The sequence below is a fragment of the Sinocyclocheilus grahami genome, unplaced genomic scaffold, assembly GCF_001515645.1.
Source record: "Sinocyclocheilus grahami isolate Dianchi unplaced genomic scaffold, SAMN03320097.WGS_v1.1 scaffold385.1, whole genome shotgun sequence".
NCBI classification, from domain to species: Eukaryota; Metazoa; Chordata; class Actinopteri; order Cypriniformes; family Cyprinidae; genus Sinocyclocheilus; species Sinocyclocheilus grahami.
Genome location: NW_015505564.1, coordinates 229260 through 244037, shown reverse-complemented (window position 1 = coordinate 244037; position 14778 = coordinate 229260). Strand labels below are relative to the sequence as shown.

At 36.3% G+C, this 14778-nt stretch overlaps 1 protein-coding gene across 1 annotated transcript in view; it reads left to right on the top strand.

Annotated features, from left to right (window-relative positions):
* The first annotated feature begins 1998 nt into the window (after positions 1 to 1998).
* Positions 1999 to 14778, top strand: part of galnt11 (UDP-N-acetyl-alpha-D-galactosamine:polypeptide N-acetylgalactosaminyltransferase 11 (GalNAc-T11)) — a 22228-nt gene continuing 9448 nt past the window's right edge. Inside the window, exons 1-6 of the mRNA XM_016231228.1 lie at positions 1999 to 2094; positions 4555 to 4836; positions 5968 to 6091; positions 11976 to 12142; positions 12537 to 12662; positions 12913 to 13153. Coding sequence (XP_016086714.1) covers positions 4593 to 4836; positions 5968 to 6091; positions 11976 to 12142; positions 12537 to 12662; positions 12913 to 13153 — 902 coding nt within the window. The 5' untranslated portion in view covers positions 1999 to 2094; positions 4555 to 4592. The remainder of the gene's footprint in view (positions 2095 to 4554; positions 4837 to 5967; positions 6092 to 11975; positions 12143 to 12536; positions 12663 to 12912; positions 13154 to 14778) is intronic.

Below are 14778 nucleotides of genomic sequence, written 5' to 3'. Positions count from 1 at the left end.
ATGAGTTGCTTTCTTATGTTGAACACAAAAGAAGATATTTTGAAGATAGCTGCTAATCAAACAGTCGGTAGTTGCCATTGACTTCCATAGTAGGACAAAAAATCCTATGGAAGTCAATGGCAACCACCAACTGTTTGATTACCAGCAATCTTCAAAATATCTTCTTTTGTGTTCAACATAAGAAAGCAACTCATGATGTGAGAATGCGAGATTAGTTGCTGCTGAGGTACGCTCTCGCTCTTTCTCTGCTGTCTGTAGAAATTGTTGTTAATTCTTAATTTGGGAACGGCAGAGACATGTTACAGGTTATAATATAATCCAAAAATCATGGCAACAAATTATTTTTTAAGTCAGTTTAATACGTTTAATCAGTTGAAACTACTTTCACAGTCAATTTGATTCAACATATTTAACCGTTGCTTCTTGTCATTGTAGGCTACTTTTTTTCAATGAATTTTAATGAATATACTAATTAATACAATTAATATTTATTTTGTATTACATATTGTTCATTCATTTATTTTTAACACCGCACCCCCAGCACCCCCATTTTTTCGTGGGCTACACTTCAGGGGGTGCTGCAGCACCCTCAGCACCCTCAGCACCCCTACTTCCCGCGGTAATGCTTGTACTTATATTTGGACTATTGTAGCCTGGTCGGGTCGTCACCGCTGCGGAGTAACACATAACCTGCGTGAATCGCCAGAGACATAAACTTAGAGAAGTAGCTCCGGTTGGAATGTTCTTCCGCGGGATGTGTGCAGTTCTGTTTATTAACCTAGAGCGCCAAAAGTTACATAGTGCTGCTTTAATGTGTAATTATGATATATCCAAACTCCCTATCAAACTTCCCAACTTTCATCGACAGGTTCTCTTAGCATTGGCACTATTTTATAAGCACAACTTTTCACCACAAAGATGTTTTATTTGGAACAATAAGAACATTTTATTCAAGAATAAGTCTCTGTTTTATGATAGTTGGTTCAGTAATGGTTTATTTTTGGTGGAGCAGTTGTTTAATGAGCAAGGTCTTTTGTTCAGGTACTCAGAATTTCTTTCCAAATACCAATAACCCCAAAATAATTTGCTATAGTTTTGGGAGCTATCCCCTCTGGTTTATGTATGCTTTTAAAAAACTGTAATTACTCCTCAGTATCTACTGCATCCGTTCCTAAACCTTGTGATACTCCTGTTGGTCAAATTTGTGAGGTAATTTGAAAGCCAAAAATGATCAAATGCAATCTTTATTTCTTAAGAATTAGATTTCTGTTCCACCTGTGATTTCCTTTTGGAATAATTAGTTTGTTAACCTAAAATCTGGTCTCTACAGCAAAAATTCTTTCTCACAAACAAAGTGAAAGAAATGTATTTTAAGCTCATACACAGGTTCTACCCTGTAAAGAAGTTTATACAAAGATTTAAATCTGACATCGAGCTAACGTGCTCTTTTTGTTCGAATTCTGAAGAAACTGTGGTACACTTATTTTGGTCATGTCACTACACTCAGAAAGCTTTGGGATGATATTTTGGTGTGTTTGTCAAGTGTAAGATTTTGCCAGGCTTCTCAGTACATATGAGAAACATTATATTTGGGTATTATAATGAAAATATCTGTTTTGTTATTAAGTCCATTTTTTTCCTAAGCAAATTTCACATTCACAAATGCAAATTTTCCAACTGTAAACCCGTCTTCTCTGTCTTCCTAAAAGAAATGGAAAATTATTTGAATGTGATTTAAGTATCTACTAATAAGAAAGTTATAAGGACTGTTAGGATTTGCTCTGCCTTTAGATGATTTAGATGATGGCCCTCTTATCTTTATTTTTATCTTATTCTTTTTTTTGTGCTTTGTTTCCATTTTTGTGGTTGATATTATGTGATGTATGCTTATTCTTCTGTATGTTCCCGTTCTCTGCAATAAAAACAAAAAAACAGCAGTCAACGATTATCGGTGCCATTTTGAAGCTCAGCCAGCAGGGGGCAACAGTGTCAGTCAGGCGCAGCCGCACTGCGACTCATCAGCAGCGAGTAACGGACAGCAGCACAGAGAGCGCAGGAGAGCAATGGAGCTGTGAAAGACCTCTTCATCAGCGAGTGAGTCACTGTACCACACTGACATTATTACCAGAGATTAAACGTTTTAGAGAGGTTTAGCTCAGTGCCGGGTTACAGTACAGCAATTATTGTTTATTCTGTGCAGCTAACGAGTTAGCTCGTAGCTCATAGTGCCTGCGTCCTAGTGAGCCGCCTACATAGACATCATGTTTGGGCGTCTGAGGATCTTTACGAATCGGCAGGGATTTTGGGACACCATCGGCGCTATTTAGAAAACTCGTTCTTTGACGTATGTTGAGTGATAAAGGTCATCTGATGGCATCGTATCCAGAAATAATGCTGTCTATGTAGGTAGCTGTCTAGTTTGTTGAGACAGTCTGTGATGGTTGTCTGTATACTGTAGGCAGCGCACTAGTTTGAGACAAAGCTCACTAGATTCGCTTTTGCGTGTCTGTAGTTTAAAGAAAATCTTATGGGTGAATTGTTTGATTTCTTTCTGCCATAACTTGTTCGTATAAGAACAGAACAGCTCTGGATAGTTCAAAGCTAATGCATGCCTTCAGTATATACACCATCGAAATGCCCTAAAAGAACTTAATTAATCACTTCCGAGCTGATTAGCTTTTAGACCTGACTCAGTCCTGTTTTGGAAAGATTATTAAACCGTGCATATGGTTGGAAAACAATATTTAGCAGACTGTACTTGTCGGAAGGAGGGACTTTGTAGAAAACGAAGCGTTTGAGAGAGGCGGGGCATAGAGGACCTACAATACTGTACAGTATTTGAAAAATAATGTGTTTTTTGAACATTAAAGCACGTCAACATATTCTGTTACACCAAATACACAAAATAATGATCTTTAAAAAAAGCATCATATGACCCCTTTAAAATTCACAGTGCGCACTAAAATGTAAACTATACATTTTGCCAGATTGTGGACTCTTATGATAACTTCTGGTTCTATCCTAAATCATCTAACATTCACTTAAGTGTGCATTTTTATCAGATGATGATAATCTATAAATGGCCATCAGCTGATAAATTGGCCCAGCCAACAGGTCTGTCATTAGTTAAATTAGACTAGCTGAAGAAAATGATTACAAATACTGCAATCCTTGCATTTTTGTGATGTCAGGTGTGTGACACAGCAGGATTATTTATTATTTAATCTGGTGTGTTGGCTTTCAGGACCCAAGCATAAATGAACCATTCACAAGAGCTGTGCTGTAATTCCATATAATTGCATTCACTGGTTTCAGTTTTCGGATGGGTTCTCATGTTACTGAGGCCGCTGGATGTCTGCATCGGTTTGAAGACTGACACGTGTCTTTGCCATTCATGTGATGCAATACAATGAGACTAAACTAGAAATTGATTTCTTTTGACTCAGATTATGTGTTACGGTTTAAAATGTTGTGCAAAGTGCATGTTAACGATTGACTAATGCTTTTGAAATGCTGAGGTCAGTACTCTGTTTCTCATAGGCCTACATATCCCATATAACAATTTTCTCTACCAAAAAAAAAATAAATGCAGCATTGTCTCAACCAACCTTTTTTTCCCTCTGTTTAGTTACTAAGGGGTTACATCCATGTTTATGTATGTATGCATTTAAATGGGAGTCTGATTTGTGCCTCTTGCTATTGGGATATCTAAAAAATGATTTATAAAGAGAATAACCGTGTGCTTAATAATACTGGATGTTTTACAGAAGAAAGGTACTTCATGTCCTTTGATTCTCTCGTTTTACTTGAAACTTGATGGTTGAAAACCAAAGAGTCTGATTATTCATAAATGAATGATGAATCTCCCATTAGTGCAAAAACCGCTTCACATCATAAAACACTGTAATTATTACACAGACTCAAAACCTTTAAACTGACTTTTAAAACAAGTAGTTCTTGCTCTGGATTAGACAGAGTCTTATGTTGGAAGTCTTAGCAAAATACACACACCAGGCTTGATGTGTTCAGAAAATATCTGGCTTGTATTTTCGTATTACTTCATGTACATGCACACTACTGTTCAGAATTTTGGGGTCAGTCATTTTATTTTTATTTTGAAGAAATTAATACTTTTATTTAACCAGTATGTTTTAAATTGATCAAAAGTAAAAGAAAAAAAAAGATTTTGATTTTCTGTTCTTATGAACTGTCTACTCATTAATGAATACTGAAAAAAGGTATAATGGTATCTCCAAATCAGCATATTATAATGGCATCTGAAGGATCATGTTAAAACCTTTTTCACATTATTACCATTTTACAAATTTTACATTACCATCAAACATTGAAAAATCTTATTGAACCCAAACATTGAATATAGTGTAAATAACATAAGTCAGTCCTGCCAGTTAATAAATAGCTGCACAGATATAACTACCACAATGTACAGTGCAATTTACCACCATATCTATCCAAACCATCTGATATCCACAAACGGTTTCACTTCGTGTTTAACTCTTACTTAATTTCTTAACTGTCATTGTTGTCTTTCAGGGGCCTGATAATGGCCAGCCAAGGATGCTAGCGTTACCATGGGCAGCGTCACTCTGCGCTACTTTTGCTATGGTTGCCTCTTCACCTCCGTGACCTGGTCGATTCTACTCTTCCTGTATTTCCACCTCAGCCAGGAAAGCCGTTTGTCCTTCAAAAATGTGCCCGTCCAGGGGCATTACCGCTTTCAGCCTCGTTTCACCCGTGGCCCAGCGATCCTTCGCAGAGATGGCAGTCAAGGACATGCAATGGAGGCTCTCAAGCCGGACCTTTCTCCAGAGCTGGGTTAGTGGACATTCCAACTATCAATGCATATGTTTTCATTTGAAATTTGTGTTTGTTATAGACATATTGTGAGGAGTAGAGGTCTGCTGATCTGATCCAGATTTTATATTGGATATCAAGTAGCAACTCAACGCAGTAGTATTGTTGTTGATGATGGTTTTATGCTTTTAACAGCCAAAAATAACCACAGAAATGTGATTGGTGTAATGTTTATCTACATTACACTTGAACAGTATTTTTTTTTTTTTTTTAAATAAGAGTACATCATTTTATTTTTATTCTGAATCTATACAGAATGCAGTTTCACCTTTTTCATCTGCAGAGCAAACTTTAAACAACATGCTTACAGCATTATAAAAAATAAAACAAACATCAAATCATGAAAAAAAAGACACATTTTGGGGATAGGTTCCTGAAGCGGTGATTGCCCCAGGGTGTCATACAAGCCTGCAAACGAACATGTTTTTAATGAAATATGAATAGTATTTTATTGCTGTTGCTGGTTTTTTAGAATAAGGGTATGCCCTGCATCGTATCCATGTTGGCATCTGTCTAATTTTGGTTAGCTTTTACCACAATATGAATTTGCACCAAAATATTGTAGAGTGTGATTGGCCGCTTCGCCTAGCCTTTGACATCAACAGCAGATGATGTGGGAAGTGTTTCTCATCTTAAATGATGGTTAGTTGATTTTTATTATCTGCATTTTGATACATTTCTTGTTTTTTTGGTTGCGACCCACCAGTTATGAAGCCCTGGTCTAAATCTGCCAGCATTACTGTCGGCGAGTGAAAAAAAGAGCCAGTGCTGCTCATTTACAGTAATGAGCTCTACCGGTGTCAAGCTGACGTCTCACCATGTGCTTTTTAGAATAAATTGTGTTTTGACAGATTGCAGATTTGCAGGCAGCGAGGCAGGTTTTGGAACAGATTTTGTTGCCATGACAACACACTTACAACCTATATTATGTTGTGAAGCTGAATCAATCCACCGGTCTAAAATACTTTTTACTAGACCATCTGTCCTACACTGTGGGCTCCACTAAATCCTCGGAAAAAATAGCTTTCTTTTAACAAGCAGCCACAGAGTAATAAGTCAGTGTTTTACGAGTGTTCTGATTTCGGATTTCAGGAATGATTTTTAACAAGCAGGACCAAGAGGTACGAGATATGGGCTATCATAAGCACGCCTTCAACGTTCTCATCAGTAACCGGCTTGGCTACCACAGAGACGTCCCTGACACCAGGAATGACAAGTACGAACATCTCTCTGTGTACTCACCACTTGCACAAATCATTAGCTCTGTTCTGTTAACTCTCAAAAGTAACCATGAAATCAGTATTGACATTTTTATGGAATATTGCAGTGTTTATTATAAATGATTTATCCTTGAATCCTCTTCTTTTTTTTTTTATTCATGTGACCCTTTCCCCTCCCCCTCTCTGATGTGTGCCCTGGCGTGAGGGCAGTACAATAATCCCTCCCTTCCAGCAAGCTGTCAATTATTTACTCTTATTTGTTTCCCCTTATTTACCCTCCTGTTGTTCTAATTTTGATGTGAAAAAAAATTATATATATATATATATATATATATATATATATACAAATATATATATATGTATATATATATATATATATATATATATATATATATATATATTACAAGCCATGATAGCTCTGTCGCACCACTCCTCTACCCACCGCCCTCTCTGTTGCACTCTATATATATATATATATATATATATATATATATATATTACAAGCCATGATAGCACTAATATTATTGCTTTCCTCTAAAGCTCTGAAATGTCAGCTGACATTCAGTTTTTATATGGAGATTGTCAGATGCAGATACATTTTATCTGTGATTGAAAGCAAAAGAGCCGTGTAAAGATACAAGGGCTGCACAATTAATCGAAATTAAATAGCAAAGGCAATAAATCGCGATTAAGCAGAAGCTGCGATTGCCATGCGTATCTTTCAGTGAAGCATGGTTCTGTGATCAGTAGTAAATCTCCATCCGAAGGCCAGAGGGCGCTCTTGCGCTGAAACTCCAAATACGCCTCGCAGAAGAAATCCAGGAAATGCCTATAGCGGTTGCTGAATAGAGTGGGGGAACTATGATGTCACTTTGTAGGTGGATCGGCTGTTAGCATCGCACTAGTTCCCTCGACAAAAATCCAATGGGATTTTTCCATAGGCTTTTGGATTATCGCAAAAAATAAGCTCTGTGTTCAATCATAGTTCATGAAACTTACACGTTTTGTCCATCAAGATAATCTTCATAAAATAATATAACTTTAATGAATTGTGAAGCCTAAATAAAAGCGCCAGAACTTAAAAGCTAAACTTAGGCTATAAACAAACTACAGCACCACAGTCACTCGCCTTCAGCGTCACCACCACTGTGCTTCCGACAACTTTTTCAAACTTATTTTTAACACGTTCAGTGAAAAGGATTTAGTCCGTATATGAATTTTAACCCACGCTTTAACCTTTTCATATAAACTGGAATAAATACAAAACTAGATCTAAATTAAAACAGAAATGAGACATTAGTAATAAATAGTATAGTGAATAAATGAAATAATCATAACTAAACCACATATGAAAGCACGTATTTCTGTACACTTCGAAATAAGGTGCGTTAAAAGTGAATAAATATTTGATTAATATAAATATTTTAATAAAAAATTCCAAATACGCCTCGCAGAAGAAATCCAGGAAATGCCTATAGCGGTTGCTGAATAGAGTGGGGGAACTATGATGTCACTTTGTAGGTGGATCGGCTGTTAGCATCGCACTAGTTCCCTCGACAAAAATCCAATGGGATTTTTCCATAGGCTTTTGGATTATCGCAAAAAATAAGCTCTGTGTTCAATCATAGTTCATGAAACTTACACGTTTTGTCCATCAAGATAATCTTCATAAAATAATATAACTTTAATGAATTGTGAAGCCTAAATAAAAGCGCCAGAACTTAAAAGCTAAACTTAGGCTATAAACAAACTACAGCACCACAGTCACTCGCCTTCAGCGTCACCACCACTGTGCTTCCGACAACTTTTTCAAACTTATTTTTAACACGTTCAGTGAAAAGGATTTAGTCCGTATATGAATTTTAACCCACGCTTTAACCTTTTCATATAAACTGGAATAAATACAAAACTAGATCTAAATTAAAACAGAAATGAGACATTAGTAATAAATAGTATAGTGAATAAATGAAATAATCATAACTAAACCACATATGAAAGCACGTATTTCTGTACACTTCGAAATAAGGTGCGTTAAAAGTGAATAAATATTTGATTAATATAAATATTTTAATAAAAAATGTGTCTCCATGTACTATTCAATAAAATTCTAGTGCATTTAATCTATTAAATAACAGCAGTGTGAGCGAGTTTTTGGATATGGTAAGATTAGAGTTATTTTAGTGAATAAAATACCACATTTCAGCTATCATTTTGTTAGGATGGGTACACAAAATGTTATTTTATCCTTGCTTCTAGAAAATCATGGTGCGAACCCAGAGTCTCTGCATCTGTAAGCGATAAAACGAGCATCTTCCATCCGAAGACTTGTTGCATTTCGGGGCAAAGCAAAAAAAAAACATGGTCGAACAACAATATAAAATGCTGTGAACTATTAATTGGTTATTCTACAATTAATTGTACTATAAATTATACTACCCTCGACAAAAATCCAATGGGATTTTTCCATAGGCTTTTGGATTATCGCAAAAAATAAGCTCTGTGTTCAATCATAGTTCATGAAACTTACACGTTTTGTCCATCAAGATAATCTTCATAAAATAATATAACTTTAATGAATTGTGAAGCCTAAATAAAAGCGCCAGAACTTAAAAGCTAAACTTAGGCTATAAACAAACTACAGCACCACAGTCACTCGCCTTCAGCGTCACCACCACTGTGCTTCCGACAACTTTTTCAAACTTATTTTTAACACGTTCAGTGAAAAGGATTTAGTCCGTATATGAATTTTAACCCACGCTTTAACCTTTTCATATAAACTGGAATAAATACAAAACTAGATCTAAATTAAAACAGAAATGAGACATTAGTAATAAATAGTATAGTGAATAAATGAAATAATCATAACTAAACCACATATGAAAGCACGTATTTCTGTACACTTCGAAATAAGGTGCGTTAAAAGTGAATAAATATTTGATTAATATAAATATTTTAATAAAAAATGTGTCTCCATGTACTATTCAATAAAATTCTAGTGCATTTAATCTATTAAATAACAGCAGTGTGAGCGAGTTTTTGGATATGGTAAGATTAGAGTTATTTTAGTGAATAAAATACCACATTTCAGCTATCATTTTGTTAGGATGGGTACACAAAATGTTATTTTATCCTTGCTTCTAGAAAATCATGGTGCGAACCCAGAGTCTCTGCATCTGTAAGCGATAAAACGAGCATCTTCCATCCGAAGACTTGTTGCATTTCGGGGCAAAGCAAAAAAAAAACATGGTCGAACAACAATATAAAATGCTGTGAACTATTAATTGGTTATTCTACAATTAATTGTACTATAAATTATACTACGATTGGAATATACTGTAAATTGATCAACTGTTTGGCGTGATGACGTTATATGTCTCCAACAGCATCTGTAGTCCCATTTAGCAACTTGTTAGCAACCTCTTTTTTTAAGAAACGTAACGTAAAAAATCACAAGTGGGGTGTAACTGGTGTGTTTTATGTCATAGAATAAAACGTGAAAGTATCTTGAGCTAATGTGAACCACGGAACTTATTTTAGGGGATTTAACCAAACTCCCATTAAAAAAAAAACCATTGACTCTGGGACGATGGAAACAGTAGTTCTAAAATGCTAACTCGCTTCCGGGTTTTTGCCTACAAAGTGACATCATAGTTCCACCACTCTATAAGCAGAAGATTTAACTGCTTTCATTAATTTAACGTGACTAATAAACACGACTACGACAATATGTGGTTTATTTGCGTTCGTCTTATTATAATTTTTATCATAATAAAGTATATAATAATGCAATGCTAATCGACATAGCCTTTATCACTGCTTGGAATACTATGTTGCGTGCCTTATTCTGTGTAAGAAGCCACATCATCTCACAGAAGGATTTATTTCAAACATTCGACTGACGTTATGAAGTGAGTTTGGAGAGAAAACATGTTATTAAATGTGGTATTTTCACGTGCTTTCAGATGAAGCAGCATTTACTACACAGAGCCGTAGTTCACTGACAAATTACACAAACATCTTTCATAATCGCAGAACAATTCGTTCGATTTCATAATCGCACGATTACATCGTCTGCGATTATGAACGCGATTTTGCGTAACTTGTCAGTGAACTACGGCTCTGAGTAGTAAACACTGCTCCATCTGAAAGTACGTGCTGGAGATTTACATAAACTGGAATAAATACAAAACTAGATCTAAATTAAAACAGAAATGAGACATTAGTAATAAATAGTATAGTGAATAAATGAAATAATCATAACTAAACCACATATGAAAGCACGTATTTCTGTACACTTCGAAATAAGGTGCGTTAAAAGTGAATAAATATTTGATTAATATAAATATTTTAATAAAAAATGTGTCTCCATGTACTATTCAATAAAATTCTAGTGCATTTAATCTATTAAATAACAGCAGTGTGAGCGAGTTTTTGGATATGGTAAGATTAGAGTTATTTTAGTGAATAAAATACCACATTTCAGCTATCATTTTGTTAGGATGGGTACACAAAATGTTATTTTATCCTTGCTTCTAGAAAATCATGGTGCGAACCCAGAGTCTCTGCATCTGTAAGCGATAAAACGAGCATCTTCCATCCGAAGACTTGTTGCATTTCGGGGCAAAGCAAAAAAAAAACATGGTCGAACAACAATATAAAATGCTGTGAACTATTAATTGGTTATTCTACAATTAATTGTACTATAAATTATACTACGATTGGAATATACTGTAAATTGATCAACTGTTTGGCGTGATGACGTTATATGTCTCCAACAGCATCTGTAGTCCCATTTAGCAACTTGTTAGCAACCTCTTTTTTTAAGAAACGTAACGTAAAAAATCACAAGTGGGGTGTAACTGGTGTGTTTTATGTCATAGAATAAAACGTGAAAGTATCTTGAGCTAATGTGAACCACGGAACTTATTTTAGGGGATTTAACCAAACTCCCATTAAAAAAAAAACCATTGACTCTGGGACGATGGAAACAGTAGTTCTAAAATGCTAACTCGCTTCCGGGTTTTTGCCTACAAAGTGACATCATAGTTCCACCACTCTATAAGCAGAAGATTTAACTGCTTTCATTAATTTAACGTGACTAATAAACACGACTACGACAATATGTGGTTTATCTGCGTTCGTCTTATTATAATTTTTATCATAATAAAGTATATAATAATGCAATGCTAATCGACATAGCCTTTATCACTGCTTGGAATACTATGTTGCGTGCCTTATTCTGTGTAAGAAGCCACATCATCTCACAGAAGGATTTATTTCAAACATTCGACTGACGTTATGAAGTGAGTTTGGAGAGAAAACATGTTATTAAATGTGGTATTTTCACGTGCTTTCAGATGAAGCAGCATTTACTACACAGAGCCGTAGTTCACTGACAAGTTACACAAACATCTTTCATAATCGCAGAACAATTCGTTCGATTTCATAATCGCACGATTACATCGTCTGCGATTATGAACGCGATTTTGCGTAACTTGTCAGTGAACTACGGCTCTGAGTAGTAAACACTGCTCCATCTGAAAGTACGTGCTGGAGATTTACTACTAATCACAGAACCGGCTTTACTGACAAGATGCGCATGACAATCACATTCGATTAATCGTGCAGCCCTAAAAGATACTTCAAAAAAAAAACATGGGGAGTAAATAGTTATAGTATGGTAATTAATTATAGTATGGTGAGTAAATAATTTATTTTCAGGTAAACCATTGTTTATGACCTGGAGAAATGAGCATTTTATGAGGTCAAGGTGCACATGATTTTGAGTAAAACATGCAATGTTGTGTAAATGGAGGTGAATGGACGTGTGATTTGGTGTGATACTGCTGTAAATCATCACATGAACACTGTTCCCAACAGGTGCAGAGACCGGATCTATCCCGTGGCCTTGCCCACAGCCAGCATAGTGATTTGCTTCTACAATGAGGCATTCTCTGCCCTCCTTAGGACGATTCACAGCGTTCTGGATCGCACACCAAACTACCTGCTCCATGAGATCCTACTGGTGGATGACTACAGTGAACTGGGCAAGCTACTTTACTTCTCTCAACATCTCCAGTCGTCTCTTCTCTTGTTTTGGTTCTCTGAAGCAAGACGTGATAATGATTGACAAGTTGGATCTGTTCTAAACCTTAGTGAGATACCTCGCTGTCAAGAGACTCAACTGGCACTCATGATCTCCTCACACAAGCGACTCAAATAACACTCATTTAGCCTGCTTTAGCAAAAATGTTTGATATATTTGGGGAAAAATAGATTTGAATTCAGAGCAAGTCAAGGACGAAATATACTGTAGAATTAGGTCAACAAAAATTGCCTGTAAAATGTTAGCTAGTGTGTGAAAGAAGGGTTAGAAATGAAATAAGTTGAAAGGATTGCTGGATGTTTGACTCATCAGATGTTACTTTGTTTGTCTGACAGATGATCTTAAGGAAGACTTGGATTCTTACATACAGCAGCACCTGCAGAAGAAAGTGAAGCTAGTTCGTAATGAGAAGAGGGAGGGGCTGATCCGTGGAAGGATGATTGGGGCATCTCACGCTACAGGTCTGACCTTAAAGGGACAGTTCACCCAATAAAACTGATTTCCAAACTGACGAAACCGGTGTTCATCTTCAAAACAAACAGATATTTTAATGAAACCTGAGAGATTTCTGTCCATGCAACCTAAATTCTGACGCTTCAAAAAGTTCATAAAGACATCAAAAGTAATTCATATGAATTGAGCAGTTTTTATTCTTGTTGTTATTACTATATCCTTCAGTAAGGCTGTCTTCATAGCTGTGTTTTCTTTCAGGTGAGGTGTTGGTGTTTCTGGACAGTCACTGTGAGGTGAATGAGGCATGGCTCCAGCCTCTGCTCACGCCCATCAAAGAGAACAGAAAAACCGTGGTTTGTCCCATCATTGACATCATCAGCGCAGACACACTAGTATACAGCCCCTCTCCTATCGTGCGGGGGGGATTCAACTGGGGCTTGCACTTTAAATGGGATCCAGTGCCCATGTCTGAACTCAACAGCCCCGATGGAGCCATCAGGTATAACCAGTGTGTCTTACATAATGCTAGGATGTAAACTTTCAGTGAACTTTTCTATTTTGAATGCACATTTTAAAATATTTTGCTTCGAGTCCATTAAAGGGTTAGTTCACCCCAAAATGAAAATGTTGTCATTAATTACTCACCCTCATGTCGTTCCAAACCCGTAAGACCTCCATTCATCTTCAGAACACAAATTAAGATATTTTTTGATGAAATGTGTGAGCTCTCAAACCCTGCATAGACAGCAACGCAACTGTAATATTCCCAGGTCCAGAAACGTATTAAGGACATCGGTAAAACAGTCCATGTGACATCAGTAGCTCAACTTCAGTTTTGCGAAGCTACGAGAATACTTTTTGAGTGCAACAAAAACAAAAATGACATAATTTACTTAATTCTTCTCCCCCGAGTTACGTCTCCCGCCTTTTTGGAGAGTACCCAATAGTGTAATCGACGTAATTCAGCGTTGTTCACGTTCGGAGGAGAAAGTGCGCGCATGAACGTAATCTGCGTAATCAGCGTTGTTAATGTTTAGGGGAAAGCGTGCGTATGTGTTGTGATACTCTCTAAAATGGTGGAAGACATAACTCGGGGAGAAGAATTGTTAAATAAATTGTTATTTTTGTTTTCTTTGCGCTCAAAAAGTATTCTCGCAGCTTCACAAAACTGAAGTTGAGCCACTGATGTCATATGGATTATTTTACCGATGTTCTTACTACGTTTCTGGACCTGGGAACATTACAGTTGCGTTGCCATCTATGCAGGGTTTGAGAGCTCTCACATTTCATCAAAAATATCTTAATTTGTGTTCCGAAGATGAACAGAGGTCTTACGGGTTTGGGACGACAGTAATTAATGACAGAATTTTCATTTTTGGGTGAACTATCCCTTTAAGTATCAAATAAATAAATAAAATATTTTATTTGTAATATTTATTTGTAGCATTACAATATCTTTTTGTGACAAAATAACTCAAAATGGGATGCAAGATTTGTCACAATGCATACCCCTATGTAATACTGTGCCCTGCCCACTGCTGCACATCCTGTCCCTGAAGCTGCTTTTTAATGGATGGGGATGAGGGCCAACACTTTAACCCTGGAGTCATAGACTGTCCTGTTTGGAATCAATTCTCCCAGATGGATTCACAGAGTTGTCTGGCCTTTCGCCCCTTTCATTTACATTCAAATGTTTGGACACATCTGCTCGTTTTTTTTTTTATTACTATTTTTCAGATTTTAGAATAATGGAGAAGTCTAATTAAAGTATGGGACATACAGTGCCGTGAAAAGGTTTTTGCCCCCTTCCTGTTTTGTTTATTTTTTGCATATTTGTCACACGTAAAAGATTCAGATAATCAAACCAATTTTAATATTACGCAAAGATAATGCAAGTAAATACAAAATGCAGTTTTTAAATTATAATTTCATTTATTAAGGGAAAAAAGCTGCCCAAACCTACCTGGCCCTATGTGAAAAATGTATTGCTCCTCCTCTTAAATCATGAAAGAACTGTGATTAACCACATCATTTTAGAAAGCTGAGTTGAATTTCACTAGCCACACGCCAGACCATTACTGCCAGACCTGTTGAATCAAGAAATCACTTAAATAGAAGCTGTCT